Source organism: Anolis carolinensis, chromosome 4, assembly GCF_035594765.1.
Source record: "Anolis carolinensis isolate JA03-04 chromosome 4, rAnoCar3.1.pri, whole genome shotgun sequence".
In the NCBI taxonomy this organism is placed as follows: domain Eukaryota; kingdom Metazoa; phylum Chordata; class Lepidosauria; order Squamata; family Dactyloidae; genus Anolis; species Anolis carolinensis.
The window spans coordinates 57668319-57692807 of NC_085844.1; the positions used below are offsets into that span (position 1 = coordinate 57668319).

Here is a 24489-nt window from a genome sequence, read left to right on the forward strand (position 1 = left end):
TTCTGCTTCGCGGTATAAACAGGCAGGGCGGAACCTTGCCTCCAGACATCGTGTTTCCGAGGGGAAGCCTTGAGCCAGCGCGCAGGGGAATCTCCTTTTCTGTCCTCCTTGAGCTTCCCTCGCTCGCTTGCTGCCTCCCTGGGTTTCGTGCTCTCCTTCTCCGGGCCGCCATGGTGGGCAAAGTGCGAAGGCGGCCAAGGATGCACCCGGCGGCGCCAAAGCCGGCACCGCAGCCCCAGGGGGGCGAGGCCTCGCGGCAAACGCCTTTCCCTTCGTCGTCCCCCAAAGCAAGCCGGTGAAGGCAGCCCGGGTGAGTGTGCGCTAAGGCATGGGCCGTACCATCTTGAAACAGAAGGGGGGAGCGAGAGGACTGAAAGGAGGAACGAGGGCCTCCCGCGTGGCTCGGAGGACTTGCTTCTTAAGCTGAGGGAAGTGGCTGTGAGGCCCAGGCCTTTGAAAATATTTAAGTGAGGTCATATTGCGTTTATAAGACGCACTGACTTTTTCCCTCTATTTTTGGGGGGGGGGGGGAAGTGCGTCTTATAAAGCGAAAAATACGGTATATCAATTCAGCTACAAATGTGTTAAAAAGCTACAACATTTAATGAAAGCTGCTCCTGCTATATGCTATCATCATGTTGGCTTTGATTTATGATAATCCAGTGGATGAACATCTTCCCCAAGATCCTATTAAGAGCCCTGGCTTCTTATATGCTCGAGATTGCAGCTTTCTGTATTGAATCAGTCCACCTGTGACATGATCTTCCTTCCTTAGTACTGCTGTCAATTTTTCTCACGTTTATTGTTTTTTCCAAGGAGCCCTGCTTTTCAATGAGAATGAAAATCTCAATTTAGTCATTCTGTCTTCTAATGACAGGAAAAGTGGTTCTGATTATTAAAAATCAGATTTCAGAAAAAAATCAGCATTTATTATGGATCAAGAACAAGTTTATCAAAATTCTGCCCTCTTCTCGGTTAATTTTTTTAAAGCATATATTACCAAAGCCCTGCTAAGAAAGATATTAAAACACAAGAAGGTTATAATAGTCACCTAAATAATTAAAAACATTTAAAAGCTAATAAGAGAAAAAAGAAAATGTACAGCGTCCTCCCAAAAGCCTGTTCCTCAGCAGCTAATCAGTTTCCCAAGAAAGGTGGGATATAAATTCAGTAAATAACTGAATATAAAAATAAATATATTCCTGAACTTTTAAAAAGTGTTTTGGTAGTCATTTATGATTTGCCTAACAATACTACAAGAAAATCACTTTTTTGACATAGCTTGAATTAAATTATGTTTTTTGCATAGTTCTTTCTAGTATTGTCCATTCGTCATGCATCATTGAATCCAGCGTCCTGTATGTTACTTCTTGCTTTGACAGCATAGTAAACAGTTCTTTTACATATTTAAAATAAATTATCATTGCTTTTCCAGGTATTTATCCAGTTGCACAGCAAATTCTAATGACAACAGAGCAAGCACTAATGTAGATAAAAGTTTGGTATGGCATTTAAACGCTTTTCTTCATAATCAGTTTTTTCTTCCAAGCAAACATTTGTAAAATAGTTCAATTAAATTGTTAAATACTTTTGCTGGATTTGCTTTTTAATGCTTAAATTAATTCAAAATAGATTTAAATCAAAATATTCATATTCATATGTTTTAGCAAAATATTGAAGGAAATGTGACATAAAAAGTATTAAAACTTAGCAAAGATTTTAAAGACAAAACATTTTTTTCTTTGCTACTAACCCATATATCATTGGAGTAGCATTTGTCTCGAAAGTAGACAAGTGTGTCCTTTACTGTTAATCAAAATATGTCTGTACTGATTTGTTAATCAGATTGTAACATTTGCTATCTTATTTTGTCCTTTAAGAGACATTATAGAGATAATAAATATTTTTCAAATCAATTGTATGTTTTGACTTATGCAATGTCTCATTTAACAGTTTCTGTTCTTTTATATTTATAGCTGGAACCTTTGCAAAAAACTATCTATCAACTTGAAGAACAGCTACATAATGAAATGCAACTGAAAGATGAAATGGAAGAAAAATTTAGGTGATTGATGTTTTCAAAACTTCAGACACATCAGTTGTATATATATGATACTGGACAACTGTTAATATGTGTGCACCAAGGGACTCAATGCAGTCAAACACGGCCGGAATCCTTTTGGTTACTCGCAATTGAGATTATATCCAGTTAATCAATGGTTGAATGGTGACTCAACAAATGGGCAAATCCAATTGATTAAATGGGGTTATTCTAGTTAATTTTCACAACAGGTTTTACACAAAGGTAATATGCATTGGCCCTTTTCTTATATCAGGGTAAGCCATGGTTTTGCTCTGTTCCACCCTCATTTGTTGTACCAGTATACAAGAAGAGTAGCTGACAAAGCGCAGACTGTCTTCACTTTACACAGATGGGCAATTATAGCCATGTTGATGACCACTTTTGTCTCGCTCTCCAAGGACCACATGCATGGTCAAAATGCTGGAAAATGTAAAAGAGCAGCAACCTCAAAAATAAAATTGAAAGGGGTCAGAAATCATTTTGAAAAGCTTGCAGTTGTGGCTGTTAAATAATGCATATGGTCTCTGAAACATGAATGAGGACTCCCAACAGTGGAAGTTTACTATCTTTGTCCAGAAAAGACAAGTCGGGAGTCAGGAGGGGTCATGTTGTCAAGAACGACTTTTGAGATGATGTTCAGTCCTAGGGACAGACAACCCGGGGAATAAAATGCATCAAAATTGCCATTCATGCCCCTTAGAGGGGAAGCCACTTTCTAGTTCAAAACCCACTTTTTACAACAGAGTCAGAATGTATGGTTGGTCTTTCAAGATTTGTGTTGTATGTAGCTATTGGATATATATTTTGACTTTCAGTATAGTGATATTAGGAGCAACACATTTCATTTTTTGCTGAGAGAGAAGTGAATAGAATGCATAAAAGAATACATGCAGCTTCACAAAGAGCTAAGAAAAGAGGTCCTTTTCAAAAATACTAGTTGTCTGATATTGCCCGTTTAACCTAATTTGCCTTACAATTCCTATTCTGAGGATAACAATGCATGTCATTGACTTCCTAAATTTGCTCTGTGGTAGCATATGTGAAGAAAGTTTCACATGAGCTTGTAATAGCTTTTAGTAGCAACATATAGGGTAAAGGTTAGGTAGAGTAGCAGCATAGGTTAACAGTAGCTAGTTCTGTGCCCCTACTGCTCCATGATTGTGGTCAATGGACTTGGATTATGCAGCCTTCTTCATGTACATTGCTGCAGTTTACCTTGAGTTAAATGAGACATTTTGGGAACAGAGAGTTTGGATACTGTGTTCTTGGCCATGTACTTAAGTTTTTGCTGAAATGTTTGAACACAGATGTTAAACTCAAATTGAAGCAAAAAATATTACATTATTTTATTTTTAGAACATCAAACATTAAACTAGACAAGATAATGAAGGAACTGGATGAAGAGGTAAGTGAATTTGTTTGTTTTAGTCAGCATGATAATTTCTTTTTAACAATTACAGTAATTGTATTTTCAGGTACTTTTTAAATACTGAACTGGGTATGAGTGTTTGGTAAGTACAGGCAGTCCCCAAGTTATGAACAAGATAGTTTCTGTAGGTTTGTTCTTAAGTTTAATTTGTATGTAAGTCAGAACAGGTACTTTTTAGAAGTATAACTCTAGCCAAAATAAATATATATATATTATTTTTGGGTAGCAGAGGGAAGGGTTAACTGTGATGTTTATTTTGCTGTTTGTGCCCCTGTTCAGAAGATTCCATCTCACTTTCTGTCCCTGTAATAATTGGATTTTGAAAATTTTGGCTTGTCATGGAAAAAAAAGATTGGTGATAAAGCTTCAGTGGATATACCTTTCCCCCATGATAACTCTTTCAGGGGTGAATTTCCCTTCCTTGGGACAGATTTCTCTCACTTCCTGTTGTCTTGCCCCCATTCTTAGCTGTAAGTCATCTGGAAGTTGGATGCTTGTAACTCGAGGACTGCCTGTATTCCTATTTGCTGGTTTGTGGTTTGGAAGTATATTGTATACAATGTATTGCAAAAGAGTTACAAAAGCTGATATGCTCTATACAGCAAAAATGCATAAAACGCATCCAGATATATTGCCAGTGCAAAATTATGGTGTAGCATTATGCAAATGACCCTGGGCTTAAACAGTCCACCTTCTGCTTTCCTCCAGCATCAGTAGAAACATTGCTTCCATTTTAAACATAGCTAGGTGAAACAAGCCACCTTCATAAACCATGCTTTGGGATGGTTTATTTGAAAGAAACTATAATAAACTCCATCTTGTGTTTGTACAATAAAGGTGGTTAATTTAAAACAAAGAAAGTGAAAATTTCCATTCATCTAATTGACAGGCTTGTTGTAGTGAGGCAGTTTTTTCTGAGGCATCAGCATAAGAGTTCTAAGTGTTTTCTTAGGAATGTGTGTAGTGGGGAAATCAGATTTTTAGAATCCTTTTCTTTTAAATACAAAAAACAATTTCAGTATTTACCTAGAACCCATCTTTGTGATTTTTTGTTTTGCTGTATACAGAAAGGTTCTCACTCAAAAGTTGATTCCAAAAAACAGTATTGAATTATGTGGTTCAAACCCGGGGAGTGGAGTGAGTTCCCATCTGTCAGCTCCAGCTTCCCTTGCAGGGGACGTGAGAAAAGCATCCCATAGGATGGTAAAACATCCAGACGTCCCCTGGATAATGTCCTTGCAGAAGTGACTTGCAGTTTCTCAAGTTGCCCCAACACGAAAAAAACACATGATCTTGCTGATAATGCAATTCTGTTCCTAATTAAATAAAAATGATTGCTAAGGGGAAGGGGGAGCATGGAAGTTTCTCTGAAAGCTGATGAATGGATTGAAATGTAAGTGCCATGTCTGATTAAGGGAAACAGGTAGTTTAGTGTAATAGTCTATTGCTGAAGAAACAGTAAGAGGGATGCACTCTCTATTGTAATAATGGTGTTATAAGGGACAGATTATTTTCTTAATTCTCCATCCTGCTCAATTGCCTATTTACATCCTTTCGTCAGTCATATTGACAGACACTTGGTTAGCAGTTATATATAACCTTTATGAGCGTTTTCTTTCCTAAATATCACTTACTTTACAATTTTAGTGCAAAGATAAAACTTCTGAATAAAATAAAACAAATGATTTACTGCTTCAAATAATTAATGCTTGTACATGTTTTTAAAATAATTTGACGTGCTAAAAATTAAAGAACAGTTTAAAACTTATAGGCCAACCAGAGAAAAAATTTGGAATTGACAGTTACACAGGTTGAGAAAGAAAATATGCTTCTGCAGCACCGAATAAGCGAATATCAACGAAAATGTGAACAAGAGAATGAGAAACGCCGTAATGTAGAAAATGAAGGTAAGCTTTATTTCTTTTTCATAAGTTGCTTCTTGAATAGTATGAAAACGTTGAAGTATTTTCAGATTGCGATTTAGATACATTTATGTTTATGTAGATCACAATACAGTGATGCTTTTGTTGTATAAGAATAATATAAAATAGCTCTTCATGTGAGATGCATGTTCATATCTGTTTTCCTTTTACTCAAGTGTCAACATTAAAAGATCAGTTGGAGGATTTTAAAAAAATCAGCCAGCATTCACATATTACAAATGAAAAAATAACACAGCTTCAAAAGCAGGTAGGTAATTTTCTGTAGTTGGAGTTGTTTTCCTCCTCAATTATATTCCTTTTGGATGTATGGAACAGAACTGAATGTGTTCATTGTATATTTTTGTCAGTTACCTTTTTTCTTCCTACTCACTCCAGCTTGAAGAGGCCAATGATTTACTGCGGACAGAGTCGGATACTGCAGCAAGGTTGAGAAAAAGTCATACAGAAATGAGCAAATCAGTAAGTCAGTTCGAATCCCTAAATAGGGAAATGCAAGAGAGATGCAGAATCCTGGAGAGCTCAAAATTACAATTGGAAAAGGATTTTTATCAACTGCAAGCAGCACTGGAAGTAGAACGAAGGGATAGGAGCCATGGATCTGAAATTATTGGAGAGATGCAAGGTAATCAATTTCTATCAATGTAATGTATTAAACACAAAATTAAAATGGTTCTGGCAGCATAATTTGAAGCTATCATGATGGTGCCCCTAAGAATATATTTACTAATTTAGGTGACATTTTAACTTGGTGAAAGAAGCCAGCTTCCTAAATCTGCCATATTTTATCTGATTTCTAATAGAACTTTTATGGATACATATTCTAAATTTGAAGTAGACTTTCAGTGCACACTGTTTCTTGTTTTGCTGCAGAATATGGTGGTATTCTTCACCTAACTGCATTTTTCCTATAAAGAGCCTTGGCATTTGCAATAAGCTGTGCAGCACGTGCATATTATTATTATTATTATTATTATTATTATTATTATTATTATTATTACTATTATTATTATTATTATTATTATTATTATTATTTCCTGCCTTTCTCCCCATGGGGACTCAAGGCGGCTAACATCTGCCCACACTAAATAGTTTAAAAAGAGTATTACAAAAGTTAAAAAATAATTAAATAATAAGTGTGGTAAAAACAGAATTTAAATACAGCAAATACATTAAAATGGCCTTTAAAACTCATATCCCCCTACTCCCACCCACCCTAATTCCTCTAATATAGGGATCTAGTATTAGAGGAAAGGAATGAAAAAGATAGAATATGATCTATCAATATATGATTCATTTCTGAGAATTTTCTCTCTGTCAGTAGACATCATGATTCATGACACATTTCCCAATATGCACCTCACAAATCAACTATGTATTTTGGAGACTGGGAGGCATGCTGGAAATCTCATGTGCAGATTTTCAATTTTGATGGTATCTTCCCGTGAAAGTGAACTGAGGCAGAGGGAATCCCAAGAAGTTAGCATGTTATTAGCATGTAGAATAAATGTTTGGCAGCCTTAATTTCTCTTCTGTTTAAGTAGAGAGAATTTACTTCACTTTACCAATCCCTGACCTGAGATGGGGAGGGATAGAGGGCAGGATTTGATAGGAGGAGTGAACCTACTAGTTGAACTAGCCCTCTTGTTCTATTTTTTATATATAAAACAATTTTAATGCCATTAGAACATATTATGCAATTTGTCTACATTGCTGAAGAAACGAAATCTTTTAGAAATTGATGGAAAATTTCTGTGTTGAAAGTGATGGGATATTTCTGCATTGGATCTAGTTGTGAATAAGTACTGCAAGCCAAGATCTCATGAGCAGAAACAAACAACAAAAAGCAAAACAGGCAAAAATGCACTTTTTCTACTCACTGAAGAGTGGGAGAGGGATTAAATCCAGCTCTCCTAGTGCCCAATTTGAACAATTGATAGATTCACTTAGATTTTAATAGAGGATTTGCTTGGACAATCCATTATGTCTGGATCACACAAAGAAAAGGTACAGCTAGCACTAATTTGGACTTGTAGTGGTTTGTCCAGCTAGGAATATATATGAAAACCTGCTTGTGCACATATGTGCTTGCCTTATTATGAATTCTAGAAGTCTTTGTTGCTGGTTTTATGGTTGGTTTTGTGTGTAGTTACCATAGCAAATAAAATTATGTGATTGTTAATATAGCTCGGATTACCTCATTGCAAGAAGAAATCAAAAGTATAAAGAACAATCTTGAAAGAGTAGAAGAAGAAAGAAAACAGGCCCAGGACATGCTTAATCATTCTGAAAAGGTAAAGTAGCGAAAGTGGTGAAAAATAAGTTATTACATATGAAAAATGTAAATCTTTGGTTACATCTTTGGCAGGAAAATATTAAATATGGATGTGCTTGAATAATTTTTAAGATTTGTACAAATCATCATTTATTAGGTTATTTTATGAAATTGTGTGTTCGAAATGTAAAATATTGCAATCTAGTAGTTTTCAATAAGTAAGCAAGGCTTTCCAATTCCTAAGTGCCTGAAAAAACTATCCCCACTAATTGTTTGCTGAGTCAAAGAAAACCTGAAAGACATGAACTTCAGAGTTCTAATAGAATATAAAAGAAATTCTGTAATCCTAAAGTCTTTTCATTTCTAAATCATAAGAGTTAAGTCACCATTAATTTGTAGATACAACATGGTCACACAGAAAGATAACAGAAAAGTGGTTCAGGGCAAAGCTGCGAAGAACTCTCAATTATTTATATTTGGAAATAATACATTATCTGTTGCTAGAGAAGGAACCCTCTAGGGATAAATTTAAATTTCCTCCTGTCCAGGGTAGTCAAAGGAGCATGTGATGTCTTTGTTGAAATTTTTGACTAGACCTCAACCTCTTCCCACAAGTTTTTTTCTTTTGCTGTAGATCAGGTCATATACCCTTAACTGCTTTCTCTCACTATCATCTTCATTATTTCCTGTTATTCTTTTTTCCTTTCCCCAGTCTGCTTTTTTCTCTTGGAAGACCCAACAACAGCCCTCATTTTTCTCTTTCCCTCTTACTTTAATCTTTAAGCTTCTCCTCCTTCCTCCTTTATGCCCTGCAGGGGTAAAGTCTCTGCCAAGATTTAGAGCAAAACAAAATAATACAAATCTTCCTCAGATTGAGGCCCTAACTCACACAAGAAATATGTCCATGTTGTTCAGGAGGTGCACACATGCCACTCTCCACTCCCAGCCAGAAACAGTTGTTCTTTTCCCAGCTCTTGCACAATGCCTCCTCTGCTACTCTGGCTGTCTCCTGTTTCTGGACACTGCAGCAGTTTCTTTGAACATAGCAACAAACACTGTCCTCCTTGAAGCTATGTATCTGGATCCAGCTTGATTGATTTAGAAGGGTGACCTTGAGGGGCTATCTAGGAGAAGTGGAAAGTTCGAAGGATCTGGATGGAGAGAAGGAAAAGCTGGCTGAATTTGTGTACTAATTTTCTTGTCCAAATGATGACATTTTTTCTGGTCTCATAACTTCTCTCATCATACTTAGTTAATCAATTGTTTTAGATAGCTTGCCAGGAAGGTGCAAATATGTTCCTGCTTCCTCACATGGTGACTGTTTTGTTTTTCTCAACATCACTTTGTAACACAATTATTTACTTCTGCCTCCTTCTTTCTCCCATAAATGTTTCCCCGCATCCCAATATGGAGAATCCAGTTCAGGCATTGAGTTCGGGGGCAGTCCCTGACATTTGAGATGGGAATGTTACTCAGTTCCCTTCCTTCCAATATTAGGATTGAATCTTCACCTAGAGTCTTTAACTAAGACACAATCCACTGCTTAGGTATTCTTCCTATAGTGAACAACAGCAACAACAAAAATACACAACTTAATAGAAAGCATTCTTTTAAAAAGATTGTCCCATGGTTCTGCTTATGACAAATAATAGGCTGGGAATCCTTCATCAAGGCATCTCGGCCCAAGGAATATAGTTACTGATAGAAACAACTCATAGTATAATTTGGCTGCAACTATATATAATTTAGGAGGCAAGGTATACTAACATTTTTTTCCTAGCCATGGAAAGAGCATGGTTCCTCACATTGGTTCCTCATACAGGCCCTGTGCTTCATCCAGACCTTAACTGATTGTAGTTGGAATCTGGCTGGAAAGGTTACTTAGCCTTGATCTATTCCAACCAGGTAGTGAAGTATTCTCAGGTTGGGTTGGATGTGAGATTGAAACCTAACACTCTCCTAGCCTCAGATGTACCACTCTCAAGAAAGTGTTCCCTTTCTTCACACCCTGGTGTAACACTACTTCCCCAAACAGTAAACTGCTTGTTTCATAAATTCTGTACCAAGTGCTAAATGCCTTAAGTATTGTACTTTTTGAGCCTCTTCAGACTAAAGTTGAATGTAAAGACTCTATTTTGACTGTTGTTACATCAGCAAGTAGGGAGCTCTATCTGTGTAATCGTTCCCTCTGCAAATTTGGCAGGGACTTGGTTTCACTCTGGTTGAATTCACATTCCCTGCTCAGAGATCTTATTTATGTCATTTTACCCTCTCTCAGGATCCAAGATTTCACTACATTTTTCTAGCTGTTGCCCCTTCTTTAGTACTGCTAGTGCTTGAAAAAATACCATGTATGGCTTCTTTTCTGCTGACAGAATGGTGTGTTAGGGACTACCATAAAAATAATTATTTTCCATGTAGGAGACATCCTTACCCAGTATTGTGTTGGCTCTCTTCTATTTTCGCTTGGTGCTTTATTTTTTTTAACTTCTTTTTGTGGTTGGCTTTGGAAAATGAACTTAGGAGAGGAGCTAGGGATATATTGCTAAATATTTCAACAAGAAATTCACATGATCCCTTGTCAGCCATGGATGTTTACTTCTCGACATCTATAATGGTCCTTCCCAGCAAGTCCCAATGTGCCGTTATTAATATGTTGATATTTTACCATGAATATTTGGTAAGTTACATGTGGGGGTGTAATTATTCATTGCTATCGTAAATTGTATACTATGAACCATATGATGTTCAGTATATAATGACTTAGAGAAAAAACTAAGAGGCATTGAGGAATGTCATGAAATCTGAACGTTTGTCAAAATCAGTATGTTATATTGTTTCTAATCTGATTTATAACATTCTTTGCAGGAAAAGAATAATTTAGAAATAGATCTAAACTACAAACTTAAAATGTTACAACAGCGTTTGGATCAAGAAATAAATGAGCATAATATAAATAAAGCCCGATTGACTGACAAACATCAGTCAATAGAAGAGGCGAAATCAGTTGCAATGTGTGGTAAGTTCTTATATAACTTTGGATATATATGATTAAAATAACGTGAGATAAATGAGCAATTAAATGGTACTATAAGTCGGTGTGGGGTAGATATAAATTAGACACACCTTGAAATCTCCCTACTATATACAGTTTCTGAAGCAAAACAAATATACCAGTATTTCTGATGGAAGCAGTTATAGTATAATGTTTAATAGTCTGTATTAAAAATGAGAAAAACCATCAGCAATATCAGTATTAAATACAATCTTCACTGTTTTTCTGTACACAAAACCTCTTGCAATAGAAAAAATAATACTAACACTAGTGAAAGTTCTGATACTGTGCAAATTGAGCTGTGTAATTGACCATAACATGATGTGATGAATTCTCCCAGCTTCGATGACTTTAAAAAAAAAAGAATTGAATTGTTTCCTAGGGATTAATACTTTTAGTGATTATTTTATTTTATTTATTTATTACATCACTTCTACCCCGCCCTTCTCACCCATCAAGGGGACTCAGGGCGGCTTACAATATAAACATATACATCAGAAAAACAGTTTAGATCAGATTTAGAAGTCTTTCAAAATTAAAAAGTTACAATAAAAATTAAAATATACATTAAAAACCTACATAATTATACATTTAAATATACATTTAAGGTGCTTTTCATGTCCAGGTGGGGGTCTGTCAGTGAGTCATATATTCATATCGCGATTCTACTGCTACTCATGCTCAAATGCCTGATCCCATAACCACATTTTTGTTCTCTTTCGGAAAGACAGGAGGGAGGCAGCCTGTCTAATTTCGTTTGGGAGGGTGGTCCATAGGCGGGGGGCCACCACTGAAAAGGCCTTGTACCTCGTCCCCGCCAGCCGCACCTGTGAGGCTGGCAGGACCGAGAGCAGGGCCTCCCCGGAGGATCTTAGATTCTGTGATGGGTCATAGTGGGAGACACGTTCGGACAAGTAAGCTGGACTACCTGATACTGTTGGGATCAAAGGCAATCTGTCTCTGCCATTACTACCCATATTTACTCGAGTCTAGTGTCATCTATTGTAATGCACACATTACCAAAAATTGATTTGCCATCCATTTTGCGCCCCTTCTCAGCTGGGGGGGGGGGTGAGGGTGCAGCTTCTCCTTGCTTCTCAGCTGAGAAGAGAAGTAGTGCCCCCCGCCATGCCAAGCCTGATGAACTTACCAGCCTCAGCTTAGTGTAGGGGTACAGCTTCCCAACTGGCCTCCCTCATGGCCTGAGGCTGTCGAGTTTGCTAGTCGCAGCCGAACAGAGGGGCATAGGCAAGATTTAGGTGTGACTGTAATGCACCATTGAATATAATGCATATCTTCATTTTGTCTAAGCAATTTATGGATTAATTTAAGTAAATATGGTATTTGCTGTTCTAATTTTCAGCATTTGGACTTCCCTTTGGCCTCTGGTTGGCTACTAAGGGAATAGGATAATGCAGTAAATAAACCTCTTAGTTTCTAATCAAGTTCTCAGTGTCTATTCACTAGTCTTTTGAGTGAGTGTAGTCATTTTCCATAATATGAATGTGAGACATCAGACTCCTCTGGGTGGTTATGTCAGTGTAATTACTGTTTCCAACATTATGTAAGGTATCCAGCAACAGCTGTCTCTGGCTGTTACTTTTCACCTTTGATTTCTAATAGTTAGCATAACTAAAGTGGTGAAGCTTTACGTTTTGTCAGCTTTAAATAGAATCTGACCCATTTTCTTCTGTGGAGTAAAAATGTTCCATTTTAGCATTTGTTGCAAAGAATTTTGGATGCATCTGACAGGTGGAGAAGGGGTAATTAAAATTAACAGCTAAATCAGAAGCTACTAGTACAAGCTTGGTTAATACTTGGCTGTTATCCAGCCTAAATTATCTGATTAAATACTTTTGGAACCTGTGATGTCCGTATTCAGAAGAAGAATATTATTTTAAAGTATGACTCTTTACTAAGATGTGGTATCTTGCATTTTTAGAAATTGAAAAAAAGGTGAAAGAAGAAAGAGCAGCAAGAGAAAAGGCAGAAAATCGAATAGTACAGATTGAAAAGCAATGTTCCATGCTAGATTTTGACTTGAAACAGTCTCAGCAGAAACTGGAACACCTGAATGAGCAAAAAGAGAGGCTGGAAGATGAGGTAATAAAAAGTGTGTTTTTAATCACTTTCTGTGCCACAAGTAACATAATTTTAAGTATTTTACAAATAATTTTTTTTTCCTTAGGAGGTAAAATCCTCTCCTTTTGAGTGTCAGTTATAAAGTCAAATAACATGATTTTAAAGTCATTGTCCAAAAAATAGTTTAGCAATTTGAAATGCTTTTCTAATAAATGTAAATTGAATTTCATGTGCATTGCATTTTGCTGTGGAAAGCGTTATTGCATACTGTGTTTGCAGTATTTGAAACCCATAGTGTGAAAGTATCATAATAAAACATTTCAAATCTTTCTGCTATATTTGAGAGGGACAGAGAAAAAAGTTCAAGCTTCACAGCACAGAAAAATTATAGTATGTCCCCTGTATCCTCAGGGGATACATTCCTAAACTCACCATGGAAAAATGAATGTCTCGATAATAGTGAACTGTATTTAAGTGAAAAACTTCTGCAGGATGTTCCTATTGAATAGATGTTAGCCAGAGCTAAAGGAGCCAGACAACTGGATATGAAGGCAATTTATAAATGGCGTTTCAATTAGATGCACCTGATTCCTATGTTTGAAACTGTAGTGATTTTTCAGCAGTAGTTTTCAATAAGATAAAAGTTAAACAATTGTAAATATCTGCTATAGTCTTTTATTGATTCCCCCCATAATTTTATATTTTAGTAAATATTTTATGTATACTAAATATTGCTAATTTATTCAAACATTTGTAAACCTGTTTATTTGCTAAATTATTTTATCCTATGATTAGGTTAAGAATCTGACACTTCAGCTTGAACATGAGATAAATAAAAGAGTAATGACACAGAATGAACTGAAGATGCATGCTATTGAGGCGGATAGCTTAAAGGGATCAGAGAAGCAGCTTAAGCAGGAGATCAACACATTGCTGGAAGCAAAGAGATTAGCAGAATTTGAGCTGGCTCAGTTGGCAAAGTGAGTACATTGAGATTATCATTCTATGTTCTTCAAATATTTGTGGATATTTTTCTCTGTGAAAATAGACATACATTTTTGTATATCCTGGATGTTGTCAGAAACAACTGATATTGTAAAGCTTGTAATTGTTACTATCACTACTCTTTGAATTCTATTTCCCTCTGAGTTAATGGTTTGTAGTCTTTGTAGCACAATATTTTTTATATTTTAATATATTATTATATGTTCAAAATATTTAATGATTTCCTATCTTGTGCAAAGTTTTAATGTCCAGTGTCTTGATTATTTATAGCTTGTGGATATGTAATTATTTTGTCTGTTAATTATAAGTGAGAAGAAATTTACAAAGCAGTACTTGGTAATCAAGTTTTTAATAATATATTGAGTGCTGTTATCCGGGTGTTTTTTTCCCCCCCCAAAGGCAGTACAGAGGGAATGAAGGCCAGATGCGTGAACTACAAGATCAACTTGAAGCTGAACAGTATTTTTCTGTAAGCTTCCCCTTGTATATTACCTAAATTCTTTAAAATTAGTAATGTTTCCGTACAAATCTGCATAGAAACTCAGCTGTTTACATATCCCTTTATGATCTTAATATGATGCTGCAATTGTGGGATTACTCTTGACTCTAGTCAGCTGTACACAAAATACTTTTCTAGGGGGCTAAAAGGTTATGTTGTGTACCTCAGTTTCAACTGTATTTCCTACTAAGAACATTTATTGACTTGAGAAGCCTGTATGGGGAGTGTCCCAAAGGCAATACACATCTCCCAGTGAGATAGGAAATGCCTGATCATACCTATCTCAACTTCTGCAGGAAAGTAATTCATGAGTTTTGTCTGTCCAACATCTTCTACTTTCTTTCCATAAAAAAACCCCAATTTTCCTTTCTTTTACCTACTGATTTCTGATTACTGTGTCCCACACTGATCTAACTTTAAGTATCCAGGGTCCTTTGATATTTGCTGGGATTTAGTTCTGAGACCATGTTGATACCAAAATTCAAGACAGTGCTCACATTGCTCTTTAGCTCAAGCAGGGTGCAGTTTTATATCACCCAGGTATGCACTTCAGTAGAGGCAATGTAGAGGCTTTGGAATGCTTTCCCTAAAGAAATCAGACAGACTTCCTCTCTAGTTACCTTTAGAAAAGAACTAAAAAACTGGATGTGGAAGCAGGCTTTCAAAAATGGATGATTTCTACTTAATATGATGGTGGTCTTTTAGCTCTGTCAAATATATTGGTTTTAACTGGTTTTGCCTCCGAGTGTAATATATATTTTTAAACCCAGTTCAATTTTTTAAAATGTGTATTTATTGTGATACTGTTATGTTAATTTAACCTGCTTGTGATTGTTGGTTATATATTATGTCCTGTCTTTGCTTTTGCTTATGTATGTGTTATGATTTAATTTTGTTGTAAGCCGCCCCAAGTCCTTTTGAAGAGGGGGCAGGATATAAATAAAGTTTATTATTATTACTACTACTACTACTACTACTACTACTAATATTATTGCTATTATTAATGTGAAGTAGTGGTTTGAACATTGGAGTCTGATTCTCGATAGTATATCCCACTATGTGACCTTGGGCAAGTCATATTCTCTCAGCCTCAGAAGAAAGCAAAGGCAAACCAAGAAAACACAGTGATAGGTTTGCCTTGGGATCAACATAAATTGAAAATGACTTAAAGGTACATAAGAGCAAATAGTAATGGTAAAGGACTGCTTTAACCCCACAGATAGTCAACCATCTTAATCAATCGTCTAGCTGGCCAGGTGTTGCCAGATGCATAGCATAGCTCAAAAGCAAACCCCAACCTTTAGCCATATATGCTGTCCACCTTTTCCCCTCTCAGTTCACTGCTTTCACTTTAAGCAAATTGGATATCTATGAAATAATGTGAGAACTCACTTTTGAACTCACTATTTTATAAACATTATTATTTGATTTGGCTTCTATAGAGGTTTTATGTGTGCTAGCTATATTTTATGTTGTTTTTATTGACATTTTGATTTAATTTTGAATGGAATGTACAGAATGAAGACTATATCATGCCATCATTTTTGTTACATAGGCACATATATATGTAGTAACATAGGGACTCAAAATTAGTAGATCAATTCAAGCACATTTGTTTTTCTTTTATTTGCCAGACACTATACAAAACTCAAGTTAAAGAACTTAAAGAAGAAATTGAGGAAAAGAATAAAGAAACCCAGAAGAAGATACAAGAATTACAAAATGAAAAGTAAGTCAGTTTATGGTCACAGTCTCTAATACTGAGCCTTTCTGGCTCCATTGATTTTAGTGAAAAATACAGATTTTATTCCTTGGAAACAAATCTGAGCGATTAATTGAATTCAGGTCTGCTTTAGCACTCTAACAAGTACTCTGGATTGGAAAAAAGCATCTTTGTATTGCAGGGAAACCCTCGCTGCACAGTTAGATCTGGCTGAAACAAAAGCTGAATCTGAGCAGTTGGCTCGAGCTCTCCTTGAAGAGCAGTATTTTGAACTCTCTCAGGAGAGTAAGAAGGCAGCATCACGACATAGACAAGAAATCGCTGATAAGGACGGTATTGTCAGCCGGGTAAGTTATTTTGTGATAAATGTTTTCAAAGTGACTTCATTATAAGGTTTATGGTTTAATTTGATTTTATTTTCACTGGTTTATAAAATTATGCAAGAGACATACGTTGTGCAGTGTGCACACTCAGGAATCTGTTTATTTCTATGGAGGAGTGTGATATATTCACACAAGATATAAATTGGTTCTTTCAGTGAAATTATACAAGATGTCATTTGGCTTAGGGGACTTGTACACATGTGTCAGTGTTCCCTCGACTTTGCTATTACTGGATGAATATCGTGATACCAAAACAAAATTAATTAGCTTAATTGAATGTTGTCTTCAGCATAGCTGGTAACAAAATACCTGCAGGTGCTAGTCTAATCTTTAGAAGATAATATATTATGGGATAATGAATGACTATTAGCTGAAAATAGCATTTGCCTATTTTGTACCCCAGTCCACTATCAAAGGAGATAAGTGTTTTACAAAAAGTGGCTCTAACAAATATAACCAGAAAAACATTTTCTGTAGCATTTTATACACACTCTTCTTCATGATCTGTGTGACTCATATCGAATACTTGTGCAGTAGATTGTTTGGAAACTTCTAGAGCTTTTATGCAAGTGTTTTGGCAGTAATCTCTCCTCTGTTAGTACGTTTGACCAGTGGGATTCCTGCTCAATCCCTCAGTTCCTTTTTGTTTGCCACAACAGCAGCATTGGAGGAATTGTTAGTGTGCCTATTTGGTCTTTCTTACATTTACAGTATGGTTTTGGCTTAAGTTTCCCTTTGAGGTTATGTTGGATTGTATTTTGGTTTGGTTTGGACTCTAATTTTGGCTTGCCTTATGGATTGTTTTTGGTCTTCAGTAAATACTATGTTTCGGCCTTGGTGGTTTTAGTTAGTTGTGCAGCTCAAAATAGCTTCTTTAGCTTCATTTTAAAAAGTACTGGCCAAGATCCCTAATTAGCTATGTTGCTTCAAAATAGCTTCGTAAGCTTCATTTAAGAAATGTACATCGTGTAAAGCCAAGGTGGTCATTTGCACATCTTGTTATTCCTGAACATGAGTCCTGTTCTCATTGTCAGACATTGACCCTCCCCTCAAAGAATGCCCCACCTCAAAGAACACAGCTGTGATCCTTATTCTCAGATCGCACAAGACTGATTCTTCAATTTTGTCCACCATCAAAGAATCTCCCTCCCCGTCTATGACCTCATCTGCCTGCTTGATGTCATCACTTGATGTCCAGATCAAACTCAGGCAGCTCCCAAGGGCTAGGGCCTTATCCATCAAGATCCTACAGCAGTGGTGAAAAATACGCTCAAAACCTAAACTTTCAATGTTATCTAGCTGTAAAAAAAAGATGGTTTTCTTTATAAATATCACATAGTCTTTTATGGCCCCTCGGCCTCTGCAGAGTCTTTGCCGTATGAACAAATTGTTGAATTCCACCTGGGGTCTCCGGATGTTTTTGACCTTCAACTCCCAGAAATCCTAACCGCTGGAAAACTGGCTGGGATTTCTGGAAGTTGTAGGCCAAAGACATCTGGGGACCCCAGGTTGAGAACCATTGTCCTACAGTCTGTGGTTGAAGTCTCCACCTTTTCGTCCGTACTGTTATGGATATCAATATGGAGATTATTTTGGGAGATACAGGCAAAATCCTTGTAGGAATCCTACAAGGAATTTTTCTACAAGGGTTTTGAGGAGGAATGGTACTATTCCAGGGAATTAGATCCTTTCTGCAATTGTTCAGGACATCACTGATATTGTTGATGGGAAACTGCCTTGGCACCATCTACTTCAGTATCGAGTAGTTTAAGGATTCCCGCTCCAGAGTGGCATGAGACTAAGGTGGATTCAATGCAGTCTGAGCATCCTGCACATTGTTTCAAGCCTCCTGCGCACTGTTTACCTCTGCTTTTCCCTCCTGGGTCCCAACTATCAGTACCATCTCCAAGAACTAGGGTAACACCTCATTTTCTGGTTTCACTGGCCCACCCAGGCGAAAGGTTCTTGAGAGAGTTGTTGGGAGTCAAAAGATTCGGACAGATTTTTCATCTGCCTATTTGGGACTTCCCACCAGTACACTTTCCTACAATCCTGGATGTGCATGACTCTGCCATACCAGTTGATGATGACAGGGTCTTGGTGAAGCAGATATTAAGAATGGTGAAGGACTTGGAAGCCAAACAAGAAACTAAATTGACTGACCATGTATATAGATGAATTGTAACAAAAGTACCAATATCAACATCAATTTCTCTGCTGCTGTTTCTTTTGAAAGTGGTGCAGAAGATTTGGAGCTCACTGTCATCAGTACAGTCCATCCCTAAGATAGACAGACTGTAGTGTGTTGCCAGAGCAGGATTGGCTTATGTTTTTCACTACCATAAGCCCAGGTTTAATATTGTATGGGTGGCCCAGTCCATGTTTATTCAGAAGAAAAATACAAAAGACAGGACAAAAAAACTTGATGCCATTCTATAAACATTCTATTTGACCAAACCGTTGCATGTAGAATTGCCAACTATAAAGCTTGCTTAGGGCCTACCAACAACTCTTGTGGGAAGAACTGTCTCCTTACAGCAAGACACTGCTGATTGCAATGGCAAGATGGTGGAAGCTATTGCATTGAGGAGGTATGTGCGGCTCTTCTAGACTCTCCTCCTTGGCCAGATCAAACGTTGAGGACTTTCCATCTGACAGGGGTGGCCACTTTAATGCATAGATGAATGATAAGCTCAAGCATAGGTGCACATGATGCCTCCTGTCACTTGCAAGTCCAGCTTCCATTTGCAAATGTTTAGCTGTCATTCTGATCTTGTTATGATGATAGTGATACTTATTCTTGTTGTTATTATTCATGTTTTCCTCTTTCACATGACATTCATACATCCTATGGTGAGTAGCTTGCTAGACTCCCATTTATGTAAGTCACAGAGACCATGAAAAAGGACAGGTTGCTTACCTGTAACCGTAGTTCTTCAGGTGGTTGGTTATCTGTGAACTCACACTACACCTGTTCTTCCTCTCATTTAGATTTTTTGGTCTCCCTAGCTCTTTGATTGTTGCTTCAGCATCTGGGAAGAACGGAGGGATTCAGTGGGAACTGCACTGGTTACATGTACTAGTGGAGCAGAGGTATCCACCAGAATGTGTAGGCACAGATAAGCTATTTGTGTGAGTTCACAGAACTATGGTTTCAGTTAAACAATCTGTCCTTTCTCATTTATATTTGGAAGTTACTTCCTGATGTCAACAACTTTCTTGTCTCTCCTCCTCCCCCTTCCTCCCAGCTTGAAGAAACAAATAATACATTGACCAAAGATGTGGCATTTTTAACAAAAGAAAATTCTGAGCTCAATGAAAAAGTTAAGAAACTTGAAGAAGGTATGTCATGTTTCAACACTGATATTTTAAATGAAATGATTAAACTCTTTAAATCTTATTTGTATTTCTAAACATTTCATGTTATATTGTTTTCAGTGACATCTTGGAGCTTTTGATGAATTGCTTTTCTAGTTTGCTTTGTTTCATGAATAAAAAAAGCATGAAGTAAGGAGAACCACTTTAGGAAGCTATCAGTTTAATTCTATCCATATCTACTCAACAATAAGTCCCACTGTAGTGGGGATTTTTTTGGCATAGTAGAACATGGCTAAAAGTTAGAAATTTATTAATTGAGTTTTGAATTACATAGATTCAGAACTCTGATGATTGATTAAATTTCTAACTTTAGTTGACTTTGCCACTACAGTTGACTTTGAATAGTAAGTTTTTAAAAAGACTTTGAAACATTTCATTGTTGATTCAGTTAGAAGGTTGCAGTTGAAAATAATGTGAGATGCATTCCTTTCTCTGAGCTTTTATAGTAGAATAATTTGCAGTAGAACTACATTTTAGGTTGATTAACCAAGGTTTCCTGGAGTCTGATATTGTCTCCTACACCCCCACAGTTCTCCATTGCTCTGTTACAGATCAGTAAAGAATTAGAGTATATAAACATATGCACACAATTACTCTCTAGGATTCTCCAGGTCCTCCAGGGCAACTTTGTGGTCAACTTCTGACTGACGTTGACCATAAAATTGTCCTAGAAAACCCAGAGATTCTGAGAAAGGATACATCCATTAAATCTGCAAAAATTAAACTCCCAAATTACGGCTGATTGTGTTTTGAATAGAAGTTTCTTCCCAAAGTGGAATTGAAGGGAAATCATTTTCCCTCACTCTGTAGTTCCCAGTGTCCTGTTCCAGAAGGCAGGGGAATCATAACAAGATTTCAGAACTTCTCCAGAGAAGAAAGGACAAAAGTGTCACTACAAGTGCTAGTACAGCATTGGGTTTAGCTGAAATTCTTTTCTACCTGTTATTTTCTATTTTAATCTCTAGTTAGATTGATTTCTTTTATGTTCAGTGAGCCATCTTCATGGAAAGATGAGATACAAAAATTTTCAAACCAAATAAGAAACACAGGTTTGTAAACCTCCATTGCTGATCTTCAAACCTCTATTGCTGATCCTTACTGCAGATAAGGGTTTTAAATCATGTCAAACCATACTGGCACTTTAGTCCAAGTTTGATGTGATGTGTAAATTGAGCCATTGCTGTCATTTGCAGATACTAAGAGAATCAAAGACATAGACTTCTAATTTATGATAGATTAAACCTTTGATAGTGGAGTTTTGATGAATTAATGTATATTTGATTAAAGAAGGCAACCATACATTGGGTGGCAGATTTTGTTTTCATAAATGGCTTTAAGACAGGGAGAGTCTGTCCCTGTTGGTTCTCCTGGATCTCTCAGCAGCTTTCGATACCATTGACCATGATATTGTTCTGGGTCATCTCGCTGGGATGGGGCTGGGAGGCATTGTCTTACAGTGGCTCTGGTCCTTCCTGGAGGGCTGTACCCAGAAAGTGCTGCTGGGGGACTCCTGTTCAAACCCCGGGCCGTTGACCCGTGGGGTTCCTCAGGGTTCCATTTTCTCCCTGTTTATCATATACATGAAACTGCTGTTTAACATATACATGAAACTTCTGGGAGAGGTCATCCAGTACAGTCCCACCTATATGCGGATAACACCTAAGTTTACTACTCCTTTCCTGCCAAGGAAGCTGTCCTGACCCTAAATCAGTGCCTGTCATTAGTAATGAACTTGATGAAAGCAAAAAATTGAAACTTAATCCAGACAAGGCAGAGGTACTCCTGGTCACTCAGAACGCAGACCAGGGAACAGGGATCCAGCCCGAGAATGGGGTTACGCTCCCCCTGAAGATACAGGTCCGCAGTTTGGGGATCGGCACTGAACCTGGTGGCCGGGAGGGCCTTTGCTGGTGATGACTTTTAAAGCCCTAGACGATTCAGGTCCAGGCTATTTGGTTGACCGCATCCTCTTTTACAAGCCTTCCCGAGCCCTGCGATCTTCAGGAGAGGCTCTTCTCTTAGTCCCATCTTCATCTCAAGCTCAATTGGTGGAATGAGAGCACGGTCTTTCTCTGTGGCTGCCCCTCTACTCTTGAACTCCCTGCCCAGGGAAGCCAGATTGGCCCTTTCCCTGTTGTCCTTCTGGCAATGGGCTAAAACCTTTATGTTCAGACAGGCTTTTAAAGATGAAGTTTTTTCAGATCAATTCAGGGGGTGCTGTGATTTTTAACTTTGAATATGTTTTAATGCTTTTTAACTGGGATTTTTAAAATACTGTTTATATTTAATCCTGTTTTAATGTTTGCTTATTTGTATATTTTAAGTTGTATGATTATGCTTTTTATGTTAAGCCGCTTTGAATTTCCTGCAGGAGAGATAAAGCGGAGAATAATAATAATAATAGTTGTTGTTGTTCAACAGATTATAAATTGAAGACAGAAGAAGAAATCAGCATCATCAGAATGCAATATGAAAAGAACCTGAACAATGAAAGAACCCTTAAAACACAGGTTTTTAAATCTTTTCTTTCAATACTGTGTTGAAGTTGTCCTTCACCAGTTTTCTTTTGTTTTTAGTTGTCATTATATTGTTGCTGTTGAAGCTCTATTGATTTTACCAATGCTGTGAAAGCAGAGGAAAAAGCCATCACTGATATAATACTACTGATATGCAGTTCTTTCCTCATTGCTCTTAACCATAGTTCTATTAAATCCCTTCGATGGATTGTCACCTTGCCGTGGTGGGGGGGCTTGCTTGTTCCAATGAACCTGTGGGCACAACCACTGGAGTCACGCACAATCCGAAGACCCAAAGACCTCAACGGCGGAGCAGGCGGAGGATAACATGGTACATGTTACAATGGCTGTGAAGGCGGAAGAAGGCTGCAACAGACTGAGAAGCCACTCTCGTTGTGTTAACCACACCACTGCTGGAACCTCACTCTGTGAAGACTGTGTGTTGACCGGCCGTGCACCGATCTCCACACATTAAAAAAAATCACGCACAGGCGTCTTCCAACAAAAATAAAAACAAACCTACAAAAGTCCCATGGCGATCAGCGAGTGGTGACGGGGGCAGGACTGTGAAATCTGGAAGCCCCTAGTCACAGACTGACACATGGGCGGTGGATATGGACTCAGTCGTTCTACCTCAAGGACCGAGGCAGTTGAGTAGTCCGGCAGCTGTATCCATGACTGAGCAGCCCATTTTAGGATCCGCTCTGCTCACCCCACATGGGGAAGGGGCTAGAAAAGGTGCCCTAAACATAGTCTGCCTCTCCTACCCTGACTGGACTGCCGCGTCCAGAGGGGTCACCACTCTGCGGCCAAAAAAGAAAAATGAACTTTGGAACATGGAACGTACGGACACTGTTGGATAACACTGACAGCGAACGCCCCGAACGCAGGACTGCTATCATTGCAAGGGAGCTGGGACGCTTTAAGATCGACATAGCAGCCCTTCAGGAGACCCGGAGAGCAGGAGAGGGACAGCTGAAGGAAGAAAAGGGAGGCTACACCTTCTTCTGGAAGGGACTGCCTGAAGAAGAGCGAAGAATACACGGAGTTGGCTTTGCTATCAGAAACGACCTGGTGAAGCACCTGACTGAAGCACCCACCCACCGGCATCAGTGAACGACTTTCAACCCTCCGAATTAACCTTGCCAAAAACCAACAGGCAACCATCATATTCACCTATGCACCAACTCTAGATGCTGACGAAGACATCAAGGAAAAATTTTACTGTCAGCTGGACACCATCCTATCGGAGATACCTAAGGAGGACAAAATCATCCTCCTGGGGAACTTTAATGCAAGAGTCGGAAGGGACTCCGACCTGTGGCCAGGGATCATAGGAAAAGACGGGGTCGGAAACAGCAACTCAAATGGCATCTTGCTTCTCACCAAATGCGGAGAGCACAACCTTGTCATCACCAACACGCTCTTCCGCCAGAAAAACAAGCTCAAGACATCATGGAAGCACCCTCGGTCAAAGCATTGGCACCTCTTGGACTATGTTATCACACGTGCCAGAGACCGCTGCGATGTGCTTCTCACAAGAGCCATGACAGGTGCTGATGACTGCTGGACGGACCACAGGTTAATCCGATCCACGATGGCTATCAAGATCGTCCCCAAACGTAGACTCCAAGGAAGAAAAACAAAGCGCAAAATGAGCACCTAAGACCTTCAGGAGCCCTCCAAACGAGCCCTTCTCCAAACAACACTCATGGACCATCTACCCACAGAACACCCTGAAAATGTTGAGGAACATTGGAACAAACTGAAGACCTCCATCATCGCAACCTGCGAAGAAACCATTGGATACCAAACTAAGAAACATCAAGACTGGTTTGATGATAACGACAAAGAGATCCAACAGCTAATTGATAAGAAAAGGAAACCCTTCTAAACAGAGAGACACCAACTGTGCTGCCAAGAAAAAGATCTATGCCAGTGCAAAAGCTGAGGTCCAAAGAAGGACCAGAGAACTTAAGAACATCTGGTGGACAAAGAAGGCTGAAGAAATCCAACACCTTGCAGATACCCATGACGCTCAGGGATTTTTCAAAGCCACAAAGATCATCTACGGACCAAGAAACCATGGCATACAGCCTCTACGCTCATCAGATGGAACCA

The 24489-nt window shown here is 38.1% G+C and overlaps 1 protein-coding gene across 3 annotated transcripts in view; it reads left to right on the forward strand.

Moving 5' to 3' along the window:
* rock1 (Rho associated coiled-coil containing protein kinase 1) overlaps positions 1-24489 on the forward strand; it is an 86695-nt gene that overhangs the window by 39135 nt on the left and 23071 nt on the right. For all 3 annotated transcript variants that reach the window (XR_010006016.1, XM_008108647.3, XM_003219652.4), the window contains exons 11-25: positions 1436-1502; positions 1977-2065; positions 3440-3488; positions 5284-5419; positions 5611-5702; positions 5831-6077; positions 7640-7746; positions 10596-10746; positions 12725-12885; positions 13660-13844; positions 14269-14338; positions 16003-16097; positions 16273-16438; positions 19723-19816; positions 22274-22362. Coding sequence is in view for 2 of the 3 variants with exons in the window: in XM_008108647.3 (XP_008106854.1) it covers positions 1436-1502; positions 1977-2065; positions 3440-3488; positions 5284-5419; positions 5611-5702; positions 5831-6077; positions 7640-7746; positions 10596-10746; positions 12725-12885; positions 13660-13844; positions 14269-14338; positions 16003-16097; positions 16273-16438; positions 19723-19816; positions 22274-22362 (1798 nt within the window). In the remaining variant the exon portion in view is untranslated. The remainder of the gene's footprint in view (positions 1-1435; positions 1503-1976; positions 2066-3439; positions 3489-5283; positions 5420-5610; positions 5703-5830; positions 6078-7639; positions 7747-10595; positions 10747-12724; positions 12886-13659; positions 13845-14268; positions 14339-16002; positions 16098-16272; positions 16439-19722; positions 19817-22273; positions 22363-24489) is intronic.